Source organism: Pipistrellus hanaki (genome assembly GCF_964339955.1).
Source record: "Pipistrellus hanaki genome assembly, chromosome: 3".
NCBI lineage: Eukaryota > Metazoa > Chordata > Mammalia > Chiroptera > Vespertilionidae > Pipistrellus > Pipistrellus hanaki.
In genome coordinates this window covers 77,898,277-77,921,684 of record NC_140505.1, presented here as the reverse complement: position 1 = coordinate 77,921,684, position 23,408 = coordinate 77,898,277, and the positions used below count along the sequence as shown (strand labels likewise).

The window sequence follows — 23,408 nt, the reverse complement described above, 5'->3', positions numbered from 1 at the left end:
AGAAGAAGTATTACCTAGAAAAATGAAACAATTTAATGTATCTCATTTTAATAAAACACCAATTTTACTTAATTTTAGATGGCTTTATCCAAAAGCTACAATTAAGAAAGTTTAAAGACAGTGAGAGACATGATGATAATTTTGCCAGGACACAAACTGATACATTTTTAAGAAAGTGCAGCATACATACACTTTTACTAAGGGCTCCATGAGAGAATGATAGCTCACTAATTGACCTAAGTCCTTTATGTTTCATTTACTAATGTTTATTAAGAGGAAAGGTCAGATGTAATTTTCTTTAATAATAGAGGTGATACTGTTGAAAATTTTTTACCTGGTTTCTATGTTTTTCTGCAGCTCAGTAAAAGTAAATGGCATCTCATCTAGGTCAACTGCTGCAATAAAAATACAGATGCCCCATAGTTCCTTTTTATTCTGAATATCACTTTCCTGAAAACAAACAAAAAGAAAACACAGATATTTACATTACGATTCATTAACCATAGCAAAATTACAGTTATGAAGTAGCAACGAAAATAATTTCATGGTTGGAGGTCACCACAACATGAGGAATTGTATTAAGGGGTCGCGACATTAGAAAGGTTGAGAACCACTGCCCTACACCAAGAGAAACAAAAGCAAAAATAAACAAATAGGACTATATCAAACTAAAAACCTTTTGCACAACCAAGGAAACCTTCAACAAAAAGAGACAAACTACTATATAGGAGAATACATTTGCAAATGATATCCTATATAATAAAAGTGTTCTACCATTATGCTAAGTGTCCAACCACTCATTCGACCATTCGACCAGTCACTATGATGCACTCTGACCACCAGGGGGCAGATGCTCCAACAAGTAGGTTAGCTTGCTGCTAGGGTCCAGCCTATCAGGACTGGGTGAGACAGGCTGGACATGCCCTGAAACCCTCCCCACAATCCCTCCCCAGCCAGCTGGCGCCGCTCGGGACTAGGCGACACCTGGAGTCACTCCCAGGCCCCAATCGTGCACCAGCAGGGTCCCTTGGCCTGGCTTTCCCCCTCTCGCAATCCGGGACCCCGCAGGGGATGTCGGAGAGCTGGTTCAGTCTGATCCTCGCAGGCCATGTCAAGGGACCCCAGTGGTGCACGAAACTGTGCACCTGGCCTCTAGTATCCAATAAGGGGTTGATTTTCAAAATATAGAAAAAATAAAAAATCCAATAGAAAAATGGGCAGAGAGCATTAAAAAAAAAAAAAAAACCTTCAATAAAGACACAGATGGCCAGAAGACATATGAAAATATCTTCAACATCACTAATTATCAGGGAAATGTAAACCAATACAAAGTGATATAGCACCTCACTTCAGTCAGAATGGTTATTACCAATAAATCAACAAGTAATATGTGTTGACAAGGACATGGAGAAAAGGGAACCATTGTGCACTGTTGGTGAGACTGTAAACCAGTACAGCCTCTACAGAATTCCTCAAAAACTAAAAATAGATATACCATATGACTCAACAATTCCTCTTCTGGTTAAATAGCCAAAGAAAGCAAGAACACTAATTTGAAAATATATATGCAGCCTTATGTACATTACAGCATTATTTACAATAGGCAAGATATGGAAGCCACCTAGGTAATTTTAATATGTAAAACAGAATATTATACTACAATAAAAAATAATTAAAATCTTAACATTTTCGACAAAACAGATAAATCTAGAAGGTATTATGCTAAGTGAAGTAAGGCAGAAAAAGACAAATTACCATATGGATTCACTTATATGTGGAATAAACAACAAAAAAACACATAGAAACAAAAACCAAAGAGATGTTTACCAGAAGGATGGGGACAGGGAGAATATGTGAAAAGAGAACGGGAAATATAGTCAATAATATTGTGATAATTTTACTCAGTGACAGATGATTACTAAAATTAGCAGGGTGATCACATTGTATAAAAAGCTTGAATCTTAACACCTGAAACTAATAAATCAATATAATTTGTATATCAAAAATACATTTTTTAAAGTGTTATTTCAAAAAATATCTCTATTTTTCTAAGGTGAATGACCTTTTCTGGTTTCATCCAAGAAGACTTCTATGTAGCATCTGACACTCTTACAGTAAAAGTTTTTTTCCTTAGATTTTAAAATTACTACAACGTCCTCGTTCTCTTTTCTTTCTCTCACAACTTTTTCAGTGTTTCCCAACTCCAAGGACTTTTGCCCACCACCTTTCTCTTTTCCTTAGCAACCTCACCCACTTCCATGGCATCCCCATCACCTCCATATATTGTAGATTATTCACACATCTCGTCCTAATTTCCAGCCAATCCTAATTGGTCTTTCAAGATCCAGGCTTTATTTTCTGATGGCAATTTAAGATCTAAAATCTTTAACTGGTGTGTTTTCTTGAAAATTTAAATGAGAATTATGAAAAGGGCTCAGAACAGCATCTTAAAAATGGTTAAAGTAGAGGTAAAGTAATTTTTTTTTACCCAGATAGAAATAGTAAAACATGGACAGGGGGAAAATGAGCAAAGGATAAGAAAAAGTATTTTACAATAGAAAAAAAAGTACTTTCCAAAAGTACTTAGAAAATACTAAACTTCAAAACAGTGCCAATGAAGGACATTTTGTTATATGCATCAATATCCTTAAGAGTTGAGTTTATATTAAAAAAAAAAACTTATAAAATGAAAATAGCAGAGTTGAGTCAAGATTTAGTATAACAGATGTTCAAAGAATTACTCATAATAGCAAAACAGGAGAAATAGCCTAAATATTTTTAAATAAAATATATAGTTAGCCCGGCCAGTGGTGTTTAGTGGTTGAGCATCGATTAAGGAACCAAGGGGGTTACAGTTTGATTCCTGGTCAGAGCATGCCTGGGTTGTGGGCTCGATTTCCAACAGGGGGAGTGCAGGAGGCTTTCGATCGATATGTTCCTCACTCATCGATGTTTCTATCTTTCTATCCATCTCTCTTCCTCTCCCCATCAAAATCAATAACAACGTATTTTAAAAAGTAAAACTAAAATAGCTTTATGAATTAAGATAGAACTATATCATGGTATAATATAAAATCCTTAAAACATTTAAAAGATTATTAAAACATGAAAAAACACCAATGATATCTTAGGATAAAACAACACCAGAATACAAAGTTCTGTGTTTGTTTTTATTCCAATTTTGTGAAAAATTTAAAAAGGGAAGGCAAAAAATATATCAAATGTTAATTATATCTAGGTGGTAGAATTACAAATGATTTTAATTTTCTTCATTAATCTTAACTATATTTTCCAAATTACCTTCAATTACAAAATAGGAGGAAAAGTCAACTTTAAAAAGTACTAAATTTATATAAAGAGAGAAAAATAAGGAATACTCTTGAGAAAAATATTTAAAATATTTAAATTTTAATTAGATATAGCATTAAAATTTAAACAAAAATCAATAATCAACATTTGAAGAGGCTACCTCTAAGCTATCATTTAGTTTAGTTCACTTGAACTACCCTAATGATAAACCCTAATTAGTGAAAGCTTTTACTTGCTTTTCTACAATGTACTGATTTATAAAAGAGCTCCACCAAGTGGTGACATAAATCATCTTGGAAACATCAGAAAAATTGGCATCAGAAAATCAGATTATCTTACTATTCACGCTATAAGTTAACTAGCATGAATTTAACTTGAAATTTTAAAAGTTAAAACCACTAGTCTCAATTCTTCAAATTTTAAAATATTCGCCACCACCAAGATGAAAATAAGCCATTAGGAATATGTTCTCTGTCTCAGCATCAAAAGGATATATCCTTACACTTGATTCATGAGTCTGTAATGAGTGATCATAAATAAGGTTACAAGTTAAATATATTTCAGGAATGTATAAGAGGAATATAGGGGACAAAGGTGCCTTTCTCTTCTATTCCTGGAGTTCCTCCTCACTATATTTTTATGTAGGAATGAAAGGGAAAAAATGTTAATATGCCAGAAAATTCCCCTTTCATTTGAATAATATTAGCTGGCAGCAGTTCATGTTAAGGACATTCTTTGAGGTGCTCAGAAAAATTAAAAGGCAAGAGTAGCATAGCCAAGAAGAGGAATGCAAAAGCTAACCTTACTTGTACTCATCACATTTTTAATACAACATGCAGGGGTAAACACCAGCTGAATCAGCCATCCAGTTACATAAAGGCTTTGTGGGAGAGAGTTGACTCTACTACCAGAAAAATATGTAACTGGCCGAAACCAGTTTGGCTCAGTGGATAGAGCATCGGCTTGGGGACTGAAAGGTTCCGGGTTCGATTCCGGTCAAGGGCATGTACCTTGGTTGCGGGCACATCCCCAGTAGGGGGTGTGCAAGAAGCAGCTGACCGATGATTCTCTCTCATCGATGTTTCTAACTCTCTATCTCTCTCTCTCTTCCTCTCTGTATAAAATCAATAAAAAATATATTTTAAAAAAAAGAAAGAAAAATATGTAACTGGCAAGTTCAGATTTACCTAGCCTTTGGCCCAAGACATGAGCATCTTGAACTTCCTCCCTTAACAACAATTACAGAACTCAGTGGATAGGCCTATCTAAGCAATTAACTCACTTTCTCACTTATCCACATCTCAATTAGACCATAAGCATCTTGTAGGCAGCAAAATTATATCTAATTCACTGCACTAAATTGATAATAAATGTATTGGGAGGGGGGGGCAGTTTTAAAAGAAGGCAGTAGTAATGCCAAAACTGGTTTGGCTCAGAGGATAAAGCGTCAGTCTGCGGACTGAGAGGTCCCAGGTTCAATTCCGGTCAGGGGCATGTATATTGGTTGCGGGCACATCCCGGGGGAGGGGAGTGCAGCTGGTCAAAGTTTCTCTCTCATAGATGCTTCTGGCTCTCTATCCCTCTCCCTTCCTCTCTGTAAAAAATCAATAAAATATATATAATTTTTTAAAAAGGCAATAGCAATGGTCATATGCCAATATAGGACAGAATGTCTCCACCCAACCCCCCTTAAATATACTCAGAGAAATAAGCAGCATTGAATCAATCACCAGTACAAAAGGTAAGGCAAGTCTGTTGGCTAGCTCCCATTCACACATTGGTAACAAAATAGTGGTATCAGAAATAGTAACTCATACAAAGAAATTATCATTTCATTTTCTAAAGAGTTAATAAAAACTAATCTGGAACTTAGTTTCTAGTGAAACTCTCTGCTTAGTTTATGGAATAAAGGCCCAAAGATAATCCACCCAAGAAGATATAACCATATAGGAGAAAAAAACTGCACCATACTCAAACAGCCTTTAACTAAACGGTTTATCTGTCAAAAAACTACAAACCTGATGTCTACTACTCTTAAAAACAAGGTGGAAAAACACTGAGGAGAGAGGTCAATTTCTACAGCTCATATTCAATTATGTGAATAAATGGTATCTTCTAAAATTTGCATGTTAACTCCTACAATTACCACACACTCTGCTTGAAAAAAAAGGAAATATCACCAATAAATGAGCTAACATTAAAATGAAAGAGTCCTGTGGTTTGGGAATTTCTAGGGTTCCAAGTCATAAAATGATAACCTTTGGCAAATTTTCCAATATTAAAAAAAATTAATAAAACCCATGTTTATTTTCAATAGAGCCCCTGCTTCTAAAATAGCAAGTGCTTTTCCTTTTTCCAGAATTCACCTCAACATGGTAACACAATTTATCTTTATGTTGATTAAAAACACTGGCTATCATCTTTCCATGCCCTGAATAAAACTAGGAAAAATAATTCTTTTTTTAAACTAAATTTATCAGGGTGACTGGATAATAAGATTATACAGGTTTAATAAAAAATAATTCTTAATAAACAAAGTTTGGTAGTTTCTGAAACAGACTCAATGTCGAAGAAAACTAATAAAGGGTATTTGGTGGTTTCAGAAAGCAATACAATTCTGATTCAACTTACCATAAAAAATACTTTTCAGAATTAGAAAATCAAGGTATATATAAAAGAGCTAAATTAAAATAGGAACAAGAATATGAATGTTTTAACCGAAACCGGTTTGGCTCAGTGGAGAGCGTCAGCCTGCAGACTGAAGGGCCCCTGGTTTGATTCCGGTCAAGGGCATGTACCTTGGTTGCAGGCACATCCCCAGTGGGGGGCATGCAAGAGGCGGCTGGTCGATGACTCTCTCTCATCGATGTTTCTAATTCTCTATCTCTCTCCCTTCCTCTCTGTAAAAAAAAAATCAATAAAATATATATATATTTTAAAAGAATATGAATGTTTTAAAAAGATTTCATTTAAACGTTTTCTGAAATATCTAAATATCTACCGTATTTTTCGGACCATAAGACGCACTGGACCATAAGACGCACCGGACCATAAGACGCACCAGTTTTTAGAGAAGGGAAATGAAGAAAAAAAGATTCTGAAACAAATAGTGTCCTAAAATATTTTATGTGCATTAAAACCCAACATCACAGTCATAAACACATGTAATCAACCCTGTAAAGTAAACAGCAGCATTTAGAACCATTTTAGAGCTGGGCAAGCACACAGAGACCACACAGAGCCGGGCAAGTAAAAAAAACTTTTTTCTTACAGTATATGTGTAGGCTATATTTGGACCATAAGATGCAGGGACTTTTTCCCCCCACTTCTGGGGGGGAAAAAGTGCGTCTTATGGTCCGAAAAATATGGTAGGTTTCAGATAAACTTGTTTATCTGTATACTAGAGGCCCAGTGCATGAAATTTATGCTCAGGGAGAGGGTGTCCCTCAGCCCAGCCTGCACCCTCTCCAATCTGGGACCCCTCAAAGGATGTCAAACTGCCCGTTTAAACCCAATCCTGGTGGGATCGGGCCTAAACGGACAGTCGGACATCCCTCTCACAATCCAGGAATGCTGGCTCCCAACTGCTCGCCTGCCTGCTATCCTGATTGCCCCTAACTGCTTCTGCCTGCCAGCCTGATCACCCCCTAACTATTTCCATGCCAGCCTGATTGATGTCTAACTGCTCCCCTGCCAGCCTGTTTGCCTCCAACTTCCTTCCTCTGCCGGCCTGGTCACACCTAACTGCCTTCCCTGCAGGGTTGAACTCCTCCAACTGCCCTTCCTTGCAGGCCTGGTCCCTCTCAACTGCCCTCCCCTGCTGGCCATCTTGTGGTGGCCACCTTGTGTCCACATGGGGGCAGGATCTTTGCCCACATTGGGGCAGCCATCTTGTGTGTTGGAGTGATGATCAATCTGCATATTACTCTTTTATTAGATAGAATAGAGGCCTGGTGCACTGGTGGAGGCCAGCTTGTTTGCCCTGAAAAGTGCCCCGGGTCAGGGTGGGGGTTCCCTTGGGGTGTGGGGCAGCCTGGGCAAGGGGCCTGTGGTTGTTTGCAGGCCAGCCATACCCCCTGGTGACCCAAGGGGAGGCCCTGGTATCTGGAATTTATTTATCTTCTACAATTGAAAATTTGTAGCCTGGAATGGAGCCAAGCCTCCTGCTTGCTCTGAGGTGGCAGCCATTTCTGTTAGAGTTTATGTATCTTCTATAATTGAAACTTTGTAGCCTGAAGTGGCCCTGGGCCGGCCAGGGCAGTTAGGGATGACCAGGCCTGCAGGGGAGGGCAGTTAGGGGTGACCAGGCATTCAAGAAATGGAAGTTAGGGGTGGCCAGGCCTGCAGGGAGGGCAGTTGGGGGCAAACAGGCTGGCAGGGAAGCAGTTAGGCATCAATCAGGCTGGCAGGGAAATGGTTAGGGGGTGATCAGGCTGACAGGCAGAAGCAGTTAGGGGCAATCAGGAAGGCAGGCAGATGAGCAGTTTGGAGCCAGCTCCTGGATTGTGAGAGGGATCCCAGATTGGAGAGGGTGCAGGCTGGACTGAGGGACACACTCCTCCCTGTGCAGGAATTTCGTGCACCGGGCCTCTAGTACTCTGTATAATCAGCTACTCTGAAAACTAAAAGCCTAAGTTTTCTGAAAGAGAGAGAAGTGAAGAAGCTCTGACTCCTTTTAACTGCATATGCACAAAACAGCTTTGTATATAAAGTATCCAAATCAATGGTTATAGATTTGATGCTTTGGATGATAAGACCAAAATCATTCATCCATGATACTGCAATATTGCTTTTTTTAGTAAGGATTTCCAGAATATGTTTAGATCTTTGAAATTGTGGGATTTATCTTTTTTATTACCAGACTAGAAACCCAATGCACAAAATTCGTGCAGGAGAAGGCCTTCTTTCCCCTGGCTGCCAGCACCGGCCTCCTTCTGACACCCAGGACCCGGGCTTCCCTCTGGCCACTGGCAGGCACCCAGGACCCGGGCTTCCCTAGCAGCCCCAGCTTCATCTGGAAGGGCTTCTGCTGAGAAGCAAAATATTGTCCATTACATGGATGACTTGCTCCTAGCAAGTCCATAGGAATAACAGACTTATGTTATGTTTCTCAATTAGAAAAGGAACTTCCTAAATGGGGCTTAAAAATTGCTCCAGAAAAAGTACAGAAAGAAATGTCTTTTAAATATCTAGGTACCATAATTGAAAACCATTATGTTAGGCCTCAAAAAAATGAAATATGAAAAGACTGCCTTAAAACCTTAAATGACTTTCAAAAATTAGTAGGGGATATTAATTGGTTAAGACCTTATCTAAAAATCTCTACTGGAGAAATGACAAATTTATTTAATATACTTAGAGGTAACTAATCTTTCCTCACCCCAAGTATTGAAAGATGAAGCTAGAAAGGAGTTATAAAGAATTTAGAAGGCAATCTCCTTAGCCCAAGTGGCACAAGTACTTCCTGAATTGCCTTTATTGGGACAGTTAATCCCACTGCAAATAGTCCCACTGGAGTCATCTTCCAAAATAAAAACTCTCTTGCTATTATTGAATGGGTCCACCTAGGATATCAATCCTCTAAAACTGCAGTTACATACACAGAACTTATGGCTTAGTTGATATTTCAACTTAGAAAGCACTGCATATAGCTTAGAGGAGAAGAACCCCAATGTATTTACCTTGCCCTCACTGGGAAGCAATTAGAAATGTTATTTCAGACTCATTTAAATTGGCAAATTGGACTGAGTGGATATTCAGGGGAATTTAGTTGTCTCCTACTAAAAGACAAATTATTACAATTTCTATATCATACTCCTATTATTATACCAAAAAATACTAGGCAGGAACCTATTCCTGGAGCATTAACAGTTTTTTACTGATGGTCCATCAAATAGCAAAGCTGCTTATCATGCAATGAATTCAGACCGAGTCATCCAAACTAGTCATACTTCTATACACAGAATTGAATTGGAAGCTATTAAGGCTGCATTACAGGATTTTCAAGAGCCTCTTAATATAATATTATCTATAACTCTTCTTACACTGCAGGTTTATTAAATAGAATTGAAACTGCTCGTTTGAAATGGCTCAGTGACCAAAGTTTTACTATTTAAACAAGATCACAATAGGGGGTGGGGGCATGAGTGGGAGAGATGGGGGATAGGAAGGGGGGGATTGAGAACAAACATGTGATACCTTAATCAATAAAAAAATTAAAAAGAAAAAATAAATAAAAATAAAAATAAACAAGATCAGCAGATTGTACAACAGAGACAATATCCTCTTTATATCATTCACATCAGGGCCCACAGTTTGTACCTGGCCCGTTGGCAAAAGGAAATGCACATGCTGATCAATTGGTTGCTTTATTAAAACAGGCCTCAGAATCTCATCAGCTTTTACATCAGCCTGCCAAAATGTTATCTAGACAATTCTTAATCTCTTGACAGCAGACAAAACAGATTATCAGAGACTGCCCTACTTGCATGTTACATCTACCTCAAGGGCCTAACACAGGAGTCAACTCTAGAGGTTTGCTAAGAGATCGTATCTGGAAAATAGATGTGACACACTATACTTCCTTTGGGCGCCTTGGGGCATTGCATGTCTCTGTTGACACTTTTTCAAAAGTCCCATGGGCTACTGCATCTACAGGGGAAATGGCAAAACAGGTTGTTAGTCATTGCCTAGATGCTTTTGCAGTCACTGGAATTCCAAAAATTATTAAAACTAATAATGGGCCAGCTTACACAAGCTGTCATTTCCAGCAATTTTGTAAAAAATGGAAAATTCAGCACATTACAGGAATATATAATTCCCAGGGGCAGGCCATTATTGAGCGACAGCATCAGCAGCTAAAATCCCAACTTGAAAAACTAAAAGGGGGGAGTATGATGGAGAAATCACCTATGGGCAAGCTGCACCAAGCTTTAATTACTTAAAAAATTTTCACTTGTGATGCTGATTGCAAAACACCCATGGAGTCGCACTGGTGTCAGAATAAAACAAAGAGAAATTGTCTAGTTAAATGGAAAGATCCTGAATCTGGCTTATGGAAGGAACCCAATCCATTGCTAACATTTGGTTGAGGATATGCTTGTAGATTTCCAGAAAATTTCTCCAAACCTGTGTGGATTTCTGCAAGAAATATTAAACTGCAACATGGATCCGAGAGAGGAACTAGCCAGATTAATAAGGACCTTGTGCCTAGAGCCACACCTCGCAGCTATAGACAATTGGCTACCCCAACCACAAACTGCGGCAGCCCCAGGCAACACACTGAAGATAAGGAGTGGGAGATGAACACAGCGGAAGATAAACAGTCCAGAGATGACTTGGGGAGTGATAAAGAAGATGGTCCAGAAAGCTAAACAAATTTGTGAAAAGACCAAAACCCAAAAAATGGCTGAAAATGTCTTTCTTGCCATGCTGGCAGTAGCCAGCTATGCAGTAATTTCACCAATGACTAATGGGGAAGTCCTCCCTGGGTAAAATCCCTTACATGGACTGATTGCCTGCCTCGTATAGTAAATATATGGTCAAAGTATAATTACACCCAGCTTCTCTTTTTTATATGACACAAGAATCAAACTACTACTCCTCTGTGTATAGAATTAAACAGGTTTTTCTGGCTAGCATCAACACCAAAGGAGGGGGAAGAGAAAACCTAAATATAATTACTATCACTGCTTGCTTCTGGGAAAGGCAAATAGAATTTAACATTACTAAAACCTCCCCCCACTAAGCCATTATGTAAAAAGTCTTATGAATGGCACCCACCAGCAGCAAACTTATGAACAGTTTTTTTCTTTGTGGATTGAAGCCCCTATGGGTCTGCATATAGTATTAATCAATGGAAATCAGCTGCTGCACTTGCACCACCAAAATGATATAGTTTAAAATGATAACTTCAATGAAAAATCACCTTCTTGATGCTTAAAGTAAAAATAACACAACCCTGCCCTGACCGGTTTGGCTCAGTGAATAGAGCATCGGCCTGTGGGCTGAAGGGTCCCAGGTTCGCTTCCAAATAAGGGCATGTACCTTGGTTGCGGGCACATCCCCAGTGGAGGGTTCTGCAGGAGGCAGCTGATGGATGTTTCTCTCTCATGGATGTTTCTAACTCTCTATCTTTCTCCCTTCCTCTCTGTAAAAAATCAATAAAATACATATTTTTTAAAATAAATAAAAAATAACACCACCCTTGATATTTTGGAATTACAGCAGCATATTGTATAATTATCCCAGGCAAACTTACAAACTAATTCCTTAGATGCCTGGCAGCAGTTTAAAGAATTTACTCTTTTTCACTAAATCTCATTACTTTTGCCTTTTAGCATAACCACTATTGCCTGTCTCATTCTTGTTCTTATTTGTTTAATTTTAGTCTGCAGATGCTGAATGAAAGTCTTAAAAGAATCCAAGTTCTGCAAGTGGCACATCAACATCTATTTAGAAATTAAAGAGGGGGGAAATGCTGAGAACCAAGATCAACAGTAATTAATATAAATGCGAGAAGTCCAGTCAGAAAGCTGAATTGGGCTCTTTGATATTCACAGGGTAAATATCTGCATTTTATTACTGCTGACTCAATGGCCTAAAGCAAACTCCCCCAACCTTATAATCTTACTGTTCACTAAACATTACCATTGATATGTCTGTTTGCATTCCTAAAAGGCAATTGTGTAGTCTAGTAACCTAGAGGCCTGGTGCATAAATTTCATGCACAGAGCGGGGGGAGGGGGGGGGAGTGTCCCTCAGCCCAGCCTGTGCTCTCTTGAAGTTCCAGAGCCCTCCAGGAAAGTCCAACTGATGGCCTAGGCCCCACAGAAGAGGACCTAGTGGCAGTTGGACATCCTTAGCACTGCTGTGGAGGCAGGAGAGGCTCCTGCCACTGCCATTGCATTCACCAGCCATGAACCTGGCTTCTGGCTGAGTGGTGCTCCCCCTGTGGGAGCACACTGACCACCAGGGGCAGCTCCTGTGTTGAATATCTGACCCTCGGTGGGCAGTGCTCATCACAGCAACCAGTCGTTCCACAGTTCGGTCGATTTGCACGTTAGCCTTTTATTATATAGGATAAAAGCAGATGGGAATAGAGATTCAGTGGAACTTGGTTACTACACATAAGCTTTCCCTGGCTTCCCCAAAAATTTCTAAATTTAAAATTTTTGTCTTGTGTATTAATTGAGTGTCAGCCCTTTCTCCAAAGCTTTGAACCTAAGGCCATGCTGGCCATGGCTTCACAGATGTCCAGTCTAATCAGCATAATATGCTTTTATTATTATATATACTATAGATTGATTGCTTGTATTCTCCCTAAATGCATATGCTGAAACTAAATGGCCAACATGACGGTATTAGGAGGTAGGGCCTTTAGTCAGTTATTAAGTCGTAAAGGCAGAGCTCTCATGAATGGGAGGAGTGCTCTTATAAAAATGGCTAGAGAAAGCTCCCATCCTTTCTACCAGGTAAGGCCAATGATAAGAATTATGAGTCAAGAAGTGGGTCCTCTATGGACATAGAATCTACCAGCACCATGATCTTGGACTTTCCAGCCTCTAGAATTGTAAGAAATAAATATCTGTTGTTTATAAGCTACACAGCCTATAGATTTCATTATAGTACCCAGGGTAAACAAAACAGCAGAGATTTTCTTTTTTTGTATTGATCTGATCAGTAAAAAGAGACAGATGTAGTCTAATACAATTAGAGGCCCGGTGCACAAAATTCATGCACTTGGGGGGGGTTTCCCTCAGCCCAGCCTGTACCCTCTTGCAGTCTGGAAGCCCTCAGGGGATGTCCAACTGCAGCTTAGGCCCACTCCCTGGGGGCAGCGGGCCTAAGCCATTAGTTGAACATACTTAGCACTGCCACAGAGGTGGGAGAGGCCCCTATCACTGCTGTTGTGCTCGACAGCTGTGCGCCGGCTCCTGGCTAAGTGGTGCTCTCCCTGTGGGATTGGGCCGAAACTGGCTCTCTGACATCCCGAGGGATCCCAGATTGCAAGAGGACACAGACTAGGCCGAAGGACCCCACCAGTGCACAATCAGGGCAAAGGACAGACGTGGGAGGTTGGCCAGGTGGGGAGGGACCAAAGGAGGCTCCAGGGCATGTCCAGCCCATCTCACTCAGCTGGCCCATCTGGCTCCTCTGGCCAGACCCCAGCAGCAAGCTAACCTACTGATTAGAGCGTCTGCCCCAGTGGTCAGTGAATGTCATAGTGAGCAGTTGAGCAGCCTTAGCATATCATTAGCATATTACACTTTGATTGATTGAACGGCCAGCCAGTCAACCAGACACTTAGCATATTAGGCTTTTATTACATAGGACTAGTGGCCCAGTGCACAAAATTCGTGCACATTGAAAGGGAATTAATTAGAGGAAATATTTTAATATTGCTATTTGTCCTTTCTCTATAATAAAAGTATGAGAGATAAAAGGAAATGAGTGCAATGTATATGAAAATAATACATAATTTTATTAATAAACAATAACAAAATGATACAACAATAACAAACTCATAATATAAAAACAACATTGATGCAAATAATGATGGATAAAGTGATTAAAACTTATTCTAATATCTCCCTGTAGACCTCATTAAGAGTGAAGACACTTTCAGAGTGCTTGACTAATTTTCCTTGAGATAAAAGTATTTACAACTTTAACTTTAACATCACATGCTCTTCAAACTCAAGAGAAAGCAACATATAACTGACCATGTGCGAAAACAGGTTCAGGTAGGAATATTCCTTGAGCTTATCCTTGTGATTTATTAATAGTTATTGCAAATGCTGGCATCACAGGAAACTGTCATCGAATTAATTTAAATGGGAGGCCAGTGTCAAATGGGGAAAAATCAATTCTTGGAATCGGAACAACCTCTCCCTCTGCAGATCCTGTTAATATTTCAGCTTCAATAATGTTACATCGTAATCTTTTGATAATAAATCTGGCACCATTACAAAGACCCTATTTACTAATAAGATTTCTCAATAGCATGATGATTGCACTCACTTTCAATTTTAATTTATGGCACGGCATTCCTGAAGGAGTAATACTATTAAGAAATTCAATGGGAAAATTTTCCTTTTCAGCATCATCTGTTGAGTCAATGGAATCATCACTCAAATATGTGTGAATATCTCCATCAAGTATATCCAAAATTTCTTCATTTAATTTTTGAACGTGCTCATTTTTTGGACAAAGAATTGCATGTTTAGATCTTTTTAAATATATTTTATTGATTTTTTACAGAAAGGAAGGGAGAAGGATCGATGTTAGAAGCATCGATGAGAAAGAAACATCAACCAGCTGCCTCCTGCACACCCCTTACTGGGGATGTGCCCGCAACAAAGGACATGCCCTTGACCGGAATCGAACCTGGGACCTTTCAGTCTCCACCGAGCTAAACTGGTTTCGGCAAGATATATTTTTAATATTATCTATAGATATACTATTTCCAAAGGTGGCTTCAATAATAAATCCATTACAAATCATTTCATGAGGAATTTCAATAATATCCACTCCTAAATGAAAACTGCTATCAAGTTTGCCATCTCCAAGTTTTACTAACCATTTGCTATAAGCAGAATCCTCTGATATCATATTTGTTGTAAGAGACAACTTTCTGAAACATCCACAAACATCACAGTACTTTAAACTCCTTTGTACTATGGCCGATCGCATAGCATGCGGCACAATACCGAGACATTGTCAAAAATATCCATGGAGAACTTTCCCAGCAAATGCAACATTCAAATTCATAATTTCTCTTAGTAATCTGTCTGTGGCATTTATAACATGACTGGATGCCATGGTGCATTCATCAATTATAAGAAGTTGGGCCTTTATAATGGTTTTAGCAACTTTGCTCTTTATATCAAGTCTAGAAATTAAAGTTTCATTTAATGGAATTAGTAATTTATATTGGGAATGAAAAGTTCTTCCACCAAGAAATAAATTTGCAACAATTCCTGTAGATGCTGTGGTAAAACAGTACCACCATGATCTCTAATATAATGTATTAAAACTTTATACAGATATATTTTCCACTACCACCTAGACCAGTGTTTCCCAAACTTCTCTCATGATGAGAAATTTTACCTATATGTTCCCAAAAATTCTAGTTTAGCACTTCTTAGTTGGGATTCAGGAATCTGCATTTTAACAACTCCACCAGGTGATTCTCATCATGAGAGAAGTTTGGGAAACACTGACCTAGACCATCCAAGAAAAAGCATTTGGGGTGTACAGTTTGATCTTGATTGCTAAAGTTATAGTCTGAAAGGCTGCTAACTGTTCATCATTCAGAGAATTTATCAAAATTTCTGCCTGTTGTCGCTCATCCAATTCATCACATGTATTTGCATTCATTAATAAAGGATAGTCTGGAAGTTTGAAATCTGAACATTTCATTCCATGCAATGTGAATACCTCCTGAATTTCATTAAGGACATGCATTTCACAGTTCACACAGGCACCTTCTCTTCGGTGCAATTTCCAACAGAAATTTTCAATAAAAAATGACATTTATTCTCATCCCATAATTTGTCTGCAGCAGCAGGACATCCAAACACACATATGTATGCAAAAAGTTGCCATAGTTGTTTGGACATTAAGGATGATTGCATCCTCAATCGTATCTTTCCAGATAGTGTCGTCAAGTAATAATCCTCAGTGTTTAGCAGCTTCATGAAATATATCGTAAGTTACACCTCCTACAGTTCGCATATCCTCAAAACTTATTGCACCTTTTACATGCAAAAGTCTAAGGCAATATCGTTCTGGTTCTCTAAAGCTCACGGTGAAGTCTCCCTAATACTTTATTCCTACCATTCTGGCATTTTGTCAAGAAAGAATTATTAAACACATAATGCTGTGGAATCTCCCAATAATAATAATTACATGCCTCAGAGTCTTCTCTATTCAATAAGAACCAAGCCATCAAAGTTGAGTTATGTCTGTTAGTCCTATCTAAAACTTCAGCAAAATAATCGGCATGAAAATACAAATTTTGATCATTTGGCAAATGAATAGCTAATCTTGTGATTGCATGAGATTGGTCATGCATTCGCATTCCAAAAAGTCTCCAAACAGCCTCAGGAGCGCTCACATACCTGGAGTCAATGAAGTCCTGTACTTCATCATGATTGATAATATTTTTTCAGAAATTTGAATATTTGCACAATCATGACCTTTATAGATGTATTTAAATAGATATTTGACACTTCTAATTGATGCACAGACTTCAACTTTTATATGACAGTTATATTTGAGGCACAAATATGGATTATAAGGGACAATCCAAGTATTATCGACAACTTGATTTCCAATAGAAATTGTACTACCAGATCTTCGTTTGTATTTGGGATATCCATCAATACTTCCAATGGTCACATTTTGAAATTCTTTCGGATCTCCCTTTGAACATTTTCCATACATGGACTATTTGGATTTTGTATTCCACATGGCCCATGTACCGTATTTGATTTTATAATTTGAAAAAAGTCGAGCACACTGGTCCTCATCTGGAATTTCTGCCTTAACTATAAGACCAATGTCATCTGCTGAACGTAATTTGGACTCACTATCTAATATCAATAATATGTAAGCGTGAGGCAGTCCTAGTTTAGAAATTTAATGACATGAATCTTAGCTATTACTTTGCCAAATAAATTGAATTTACATATATCATTTAAAAGAGCATTCAGCTTAACATTAAAAACTCTGGCTACCAAGTCATGTCTGTTTTCACCTTTTTGCCAGCATTGTAAATTGTTTGTAATACCTGCCCATTTAAAGTTCACATCATGGTTATGAATAAATCGGGCTTGCCATACTTCATTACAGTTGCCATTGCATCCTGATATCACTGCTGTGTATTTCTTTTTTTATATATATATATTTTATTGATTTTTTTACAGAGAGGAGGGGAGAGAGATAGAGAGCTAGAAACGTCAATGAGAGAGAAACATCGACCAATTGCCTCTTGCACACCCTCTACCGGGGATGTGCCCGCAACCAAGGTATACACCCTTGACCGGAATCGAACCCGGGACCTTTCAGTCCGCAGACCGCCGCTCTACCACTGAGCCAAACCGGTTTCGGCTCACTGCTGTGTATTTCTGGGACTACTCTCAAATGATGATGGCAGTATCATCATTTTACCAATTGGTACATTGTCATTTTCAGATCTAGATTTGAAATAATCCATCAAACCACTAAATTTTTCAACTCTCAACTTAGATTGGTTTGCTTTAATGAAATTTATCCGATTTGCCTCCATTTTTTAATATGAATCCACAATAAACTGTTTATTTGCCTGCATTTAAAATAGGATTAAATGTGTCCCTCACAGAGAGATGAAATCCATAATACGGCATTTGTGTGACTCCTGTCCTTACATTTTGTCTAGTATTATTGTTGAGTACACTGTTATCTCTGAGTTTTAATGCATTATCTGTTCCCCAGCCTTTTTCACCTTGTGGAAAAAGAATAGGATATGTCATTGCATCTCATGTAGGAAACAGGATACTGATTTGTTTCATTTTAGTGGCACTTGGATTATTGGGATCTGGTTTACAATGAATGATCAAGTCCCTTTCAAAAGGAGGTTCTCTGAATATGACAGCAACCTCGGTTAAACCGGGAGAATTATATCTACCTGGATCACTGTTATGAGCATATTTAATTGCCATAGTTACTTCTGTGGGAGCTAGACCTTTTGCTGCTGCTTCAGATTGGACTTCCTTTTCTACCTCATGTAGCATTTTATACGATTTTATTAATTCATTTATTTCATGCATGAGATTATTGATGTTGATCATGAGTCTTTCTGAGCAGCCCTGGTTTTCTGGCATTGCTAATCATTTACTTGTAGCTTTGGCTGTATCCAAAATATAGAATTGAGCAAACTTCCGAGAAATACCAACCGAAGGATGTAAAGTTCTAGTACGGTGATAAACTTGTCCATGTATTCTAAAACAGTATGGTCCATACCCTAATGGCAATGCAATATTTGCACCAATGTAAGCAAAACAAAAGAATTATTTATGGATTGAATATTTTCCATGAAATTTTTACTGTCAGAATCTTCGTTTGTCATCAATCTTTTTAAATATGCAGGGTAATCTGGAAAATGTATATCTTTTGGACAGACTTTCCCTTTGCTACAACATTGAGTAAATTTCCCATCGGATGGTTTTTCATCAGAGAATTTTAATGATAGGCAAAATTCACATCTAACAGTCATGCCACCACAACTGTGTTTGAGAATTGCATCCTCATGTACTCCATTTTTGCTGAGAAGGCAGTTCCTACCAATATTGGTAGTACTTGTTGATGACTGTTCTCTGGACTTCTGTCTTCACTACCGCCTTCTTTCAACTTCAAAGGCACGTTGGTCTTTAGACATTTTCTGTCGATGATGACGGTGTTTTTCGGGTTCAGAGCGACGTTTTTTCCAATGGCTGCTCTTCAGATACATTCTGTCGTAGGCGTCGCCTTCTTTCAAGATCAGATGCCCTTTGCTCTTCAGACATTTTCTGTCAATAACATAAGCATCTTTCTGCTGCAAAGCTACGTTTTATCAACAGTTTTTCTTTGAACATAGTCCCACCTCTCTACTGCATGGTCTGAGATACAGGTGAATGAGTCTTAACTGTCAGGCCTTTGAGCTGTGTGACCAACAGCTGATTCTGTGGGGATTCTCCTACTGGTTTCCATAGCTGGGATTCCGAAGCTGGGGCTCCAGAGGGAGCAATGCCCTCTAAGCTGCCAGCTTTCTCCCTCTGCTCGACACCACAGGCGGGTCTTGGCAGAAGTTGCCCAGGTCCCCTCGGCTTGGACCCCACCAGCAGTGTGGGGCGCTGCCCCACACCTCGGGTCTGGGTCCCCGATCCAGGCAAGCAATGGCCTAGGGCTTTGCACTCTGCTGCTTGCCTGGTCCCCACTGTGGCTTGGACCAGCAGGTGGTGCGATGGCAGCTTTTTAGGCCAGTGGCTAGGACGCTGCTCCTCCCTTCCCCCCTGCCACCTGCCTAGGTCAGAAATCAAGGCTTGGATCCAGCCAGTGGCGTAGGGCTGCTCTATGTTGCTTGCCCGGTCCTCCATTGTGGCTTGGACCTGGCAGGCAGTTCGATCAAGGCCTGCTAGGTCCCCCATCTTGGCTTGGATCAAGCCAGCAGCGGGCACTGACCCATGCTGCCTGCCCAGGTCTGCCATCGTGGATTGGATCAGGCCAGTGGCTAGGGCGCTGCCTCCTCCCCCCTGCCATCTTTGCTTGGTTAATTTGCAGAGCACTCCTGACTGGTTGTGGGTGTAGTGTTGGTACAGTCAATTAGCATATTACTCTTTTATTAGATAGGATAGGATGCTGATGAGAAATAAATTCATTAAAAGCGATTGGAGTGCAATTCAGCAATAATTATCAAGAGTTTTTAAATGTCCATAGCTTTTGACTCAGTAACACAACTCATAAAAATTGACTAATAATCAGAGAGTCATTCATTAATTTTTATAACAAATTATCAAGGACTTATTTTTGTGGCAAGCATTATTCTTATGAATAAGAAAAGACAGCTATCTCATTATTATATATTGCAAAATAGTTTGGGGAAAAATAAGTGTCTAATAATAGTAAGAATTAAAAAATTAAAATGTATCTATCGATAATGAATAAAATATTATACTTCCACTGAAAATTACATTATCACATTTCAAAAAAAAAATAACAAGTAAATGCTCATGATATTAAGAAAAACATTTAAAGCAAGATACAAAAGTATATGTAACGGCATCTATAATAATAAAAAGCCTAATATGCTAATTAGACCAGACGTCCTTCCAGATGAAGACAGGGCTGTGAGAGAAGCCAGGTCCCAGGAGCCAGGGGAAAGCCGGTGTCAGCAGCCAAGGGAAGGAAGGCCTACTCTTGCACGAATTTCATGCATCGGGTCGCTAGTATAACTATAGATAGGACCCCAAATCTTTGTTTTAGATCTTACTAGCCAGGGACGTTGGTCAATTTACTTGACCTTACTATACTCCAGTGTCTTCATCTATAAAATAAAGATTTTACATAATACATGTAAAATAAGGGTTTTATATTTCACATCCCAATGGACTGCTAAATCAGTAATTTACAAAGAGCTTACCATATTTCCCCAGTACATATAAAGCACTAGTAATTATTTTCAAATATTATATGCAAAGAAAAAAATAGAAGAAACATATCAAAATATTATCAAAGATTCTGAATTCTAATAAAACTAATTCAGAGATTTACAGGAAATTTGAACACTGCCTGGATAATAGAAGATATTAAAAATTATTTTTAAGATATGGCTTTGTTTTTGAAAAGTCTTTATATTATTAGGGAAGTTTTTATAAATAAAATATATCTAAGATTGGCTTTAAAATACTTTGGTGGGGGGGATTATGTGGTGACTTCTTTATGTTATCAGAGGTAAATTGCCTCTGGGCAATAAAATTATTACTAGCTTTTCTTTTTTGGGGGGAATTTTTCTATTTTTCTAAATTTTCTACAGTGGTCCAAAAATTTATTTTTAAGGTGATAAAAATGAATTAAAAACTTTAGGCGAATTCTTACCAATACTCCATCTGCAGAGGAAACTTTCTCCCAAGTTAACCAAGCTCTTTCTCTGACATGATCTGGTATCTTTAATTTCTGACATAATGCAGTAAAATCAGGTTCTTCGGTTTCTTCAAACTCAAGCCTACCAAATAAAGATATACATTTAATAGTCACAAAATCATTAAATAAACTAATTAAGTAAACATTTGTTTCGATGGTTTGCGAATAATAGCACTATTCTGAAAAGCTAGCATCACTAAATACTTTAGGAGCTTATTTATCTTTACAGGATAAGTTTATCTTTGAAAAATTTACACTTAGAATTTAAGAGTGTTGTTATTTTTCTTAGTCTTTCCAAAGTAAGGATACCACACAGTGAAAAATGTTTGCTGGCCTAGTGAATCACTTACACTTCAGAGCAGCAAAATAGTTTGTGAAGGAAAGTAAGTAAAATAGCTAAAGCTGTTTGGGGAAACTGGGATAACAATAACAGCAAGAAGAGAAAAACCCATTATTACAGAATTCAATTCACTGACTTAGTGACTTAGTTAAAATAGAGTCTATAATTATCAATATTTCATATGGAATCTACCTGCTGGCATTTCTTACACAATGATTAATTTAACATAAATTATTCTTTTTGGATAATTCCTTTTTATTCATTTAATGCCTATTTGACATCTAATAATCATATTATGAGGATTTTTTAATATTAACAGTATGTATAATACTGTATAATGTCCATATCATAATATGAGAAACAGCTAATAATTTTTGAATATTTACTATGACCCAGTGTGTAAAGTAGCTTAGATGCATTGTTTCCCTAAATCCCCAAATTAGCCCTACTAGGTAAGTACTCTTATTATCCTTATTTTACAGATAAATACCAAATCAGAGAAGTTAAAGCACTCACCTGGGATGACAGCCAGTAAGTGGGAACCTTGACATAAACCCAACAATCTAACTTCATATTCATAATTTATGTCCTTGACCACTATTCCAAACTGTCAACCCTCTCTCAAAACATAATTAACTTTTGGTTATCTCAACAATAAAGATAGCATGCTGTTACTAGTGAGGGTTTCCCTTCCAATTGCATCATTTAGGTCAGAGACAATGCAACAGAAATAAGATCTCAACTCTCAAAGTAGAAATGGACTCTGTAACTGGAAGTCCAGTGGGACTGGGACCTGAATAAGCTCCTTGGCCTCAGTTTGCCAGTCAGTGGCTCTATCCTTGCAAAGCAGTTAGTCTATGGAGTTTGCCCGTGCTAAAGAAACCTTTTGTGGATATGGACAATAAAGAGCACACTATTTTTGTATGGTTTTGACTTACAGGATAATTTAATAAATCCATCATTTAAGGTATATAAAAAGTGTTAGAAAAATAGTTTTTTTAAAAAAAACAAAAACAAAGTCCAGATGATGACCAGAACTTCAATATTTCTGGTTACCATACAATAATCGAGAATGCTTCCATAGCTCTGTGTACAACATGGAACACTTCACTGAGTGTTTACTGTTACTTCCAAAGGGAAACTTTCAAGTCCTAGATACAACAGAGTTTAAGCAGAAATGAATGTCTTCTCCCAGAACATCCTTGGACTTTTTTTTTTTAACTGGTGAGGATGACTTTTAAATTGACCCATAAGGCAGTCTATTTAAATATATGAATCTTTAATAGCCTTTCACAAGCCATTTCCAAAAACCCATTCCAGTCTTTTACAATTTGGCCTGAATTTTCTTAGTGTCTGGGGAGGTGAAAGAAACAGGCCTTGGCGAGGGCGGAGAAAGAGGGAGGGAGCGGTGAGGGACAGAACCCTGCAATGGTCCTCTTCAGAGGACCCGTGCTGACAAGAATAAAGACGATTCTACTCTACCCATCTTAGCTTCTTAACCATAGAGTATCCCAATAAAAAAAAATAATAAGATGTTGCTAGAAAGGAATAAATATCTCCCCTGTCATGTTCTACTGCGTTATTATATCATGATATCATGACTCTCTTACATTTAAATTCCATCCATGGGAGCACAAGGACACTCATTTTGTACCCAAAGGGGGTGGGGATTGGGGAGCAACAGGACCAGGACTGGCCTCCAAGCCAAAAGGCAAAAAAAAAAAGGGGGGGGGGGGAATAATAAAGCCAGCTAACCTGAAACAAAAAAGAAAGGAAAAGTGTAGAGACAGGTAAGCACTTTGGGCTAACCCTGTGCCCATACATCATCAGTTCCTCGGAAGAGCTTTCTGTCCCACCAGTAGAGTTACTATGGCTCTGTATCCCCAAGAACTCAGAGCACGGGTGCAGGAGAACCCCACCCAGCACCCCGGCCAGGCGCCCGGGTGCGGCTGGCCCAGGCCCCGCACTCTCCGCCCGGGCGGCCCCGCAGCGGCCCCGTGCCCTCCGGGCCGCCGCTCCCCGGGGAGGCTCCGTGCAGCTGCGCGCCCACAGGGAGCATGCCCACCTGTTGCATCCCCGGAGACCCCGGCGGACTACG

At 38.7% G+C, this 23,408-nt stretch overlaps 1 protein-coding gene and 1 long non-coding RNA gene across 8 annotated transcripts in view; one reads left to right on the top strand and one right to left on the bottom strand.

Annotated features, from left to right (window-relative positions):
• Positions 1-23,408, top strand: part of LOC311620254 — a 387,779-nt gene that overhangs the window by 235,407 nt on the left and 128,964 nt on the right. The window lies entirely within an intron of this gene.
• Positions 1-23,408, bottom strand: part of RB1 (RB transcriptional corepressor 1) — a 154,054-nt gene that overhangs the window by 129,902 nt on the left and 744 nt on the right. For all 7 annotated transcript variants that reach the window (XM_084879349.1, XM_084879344.1, XM_084879346.1 and 4 more), the window contains exons 2-3: positions 20,926-21,052; positions 335-450 (exon numbers count right to left, since the gene is read on the bottom strand). In XM_084879349.1, coding sequence (XP_084735475.1) covers positions 335-450; positions 20,926-21,052 — 243 coding nt within the window. The remainder of the gene's footprint in view (positions 1-334; positions 451-20,925; positions 21,053-23,408) is intronic.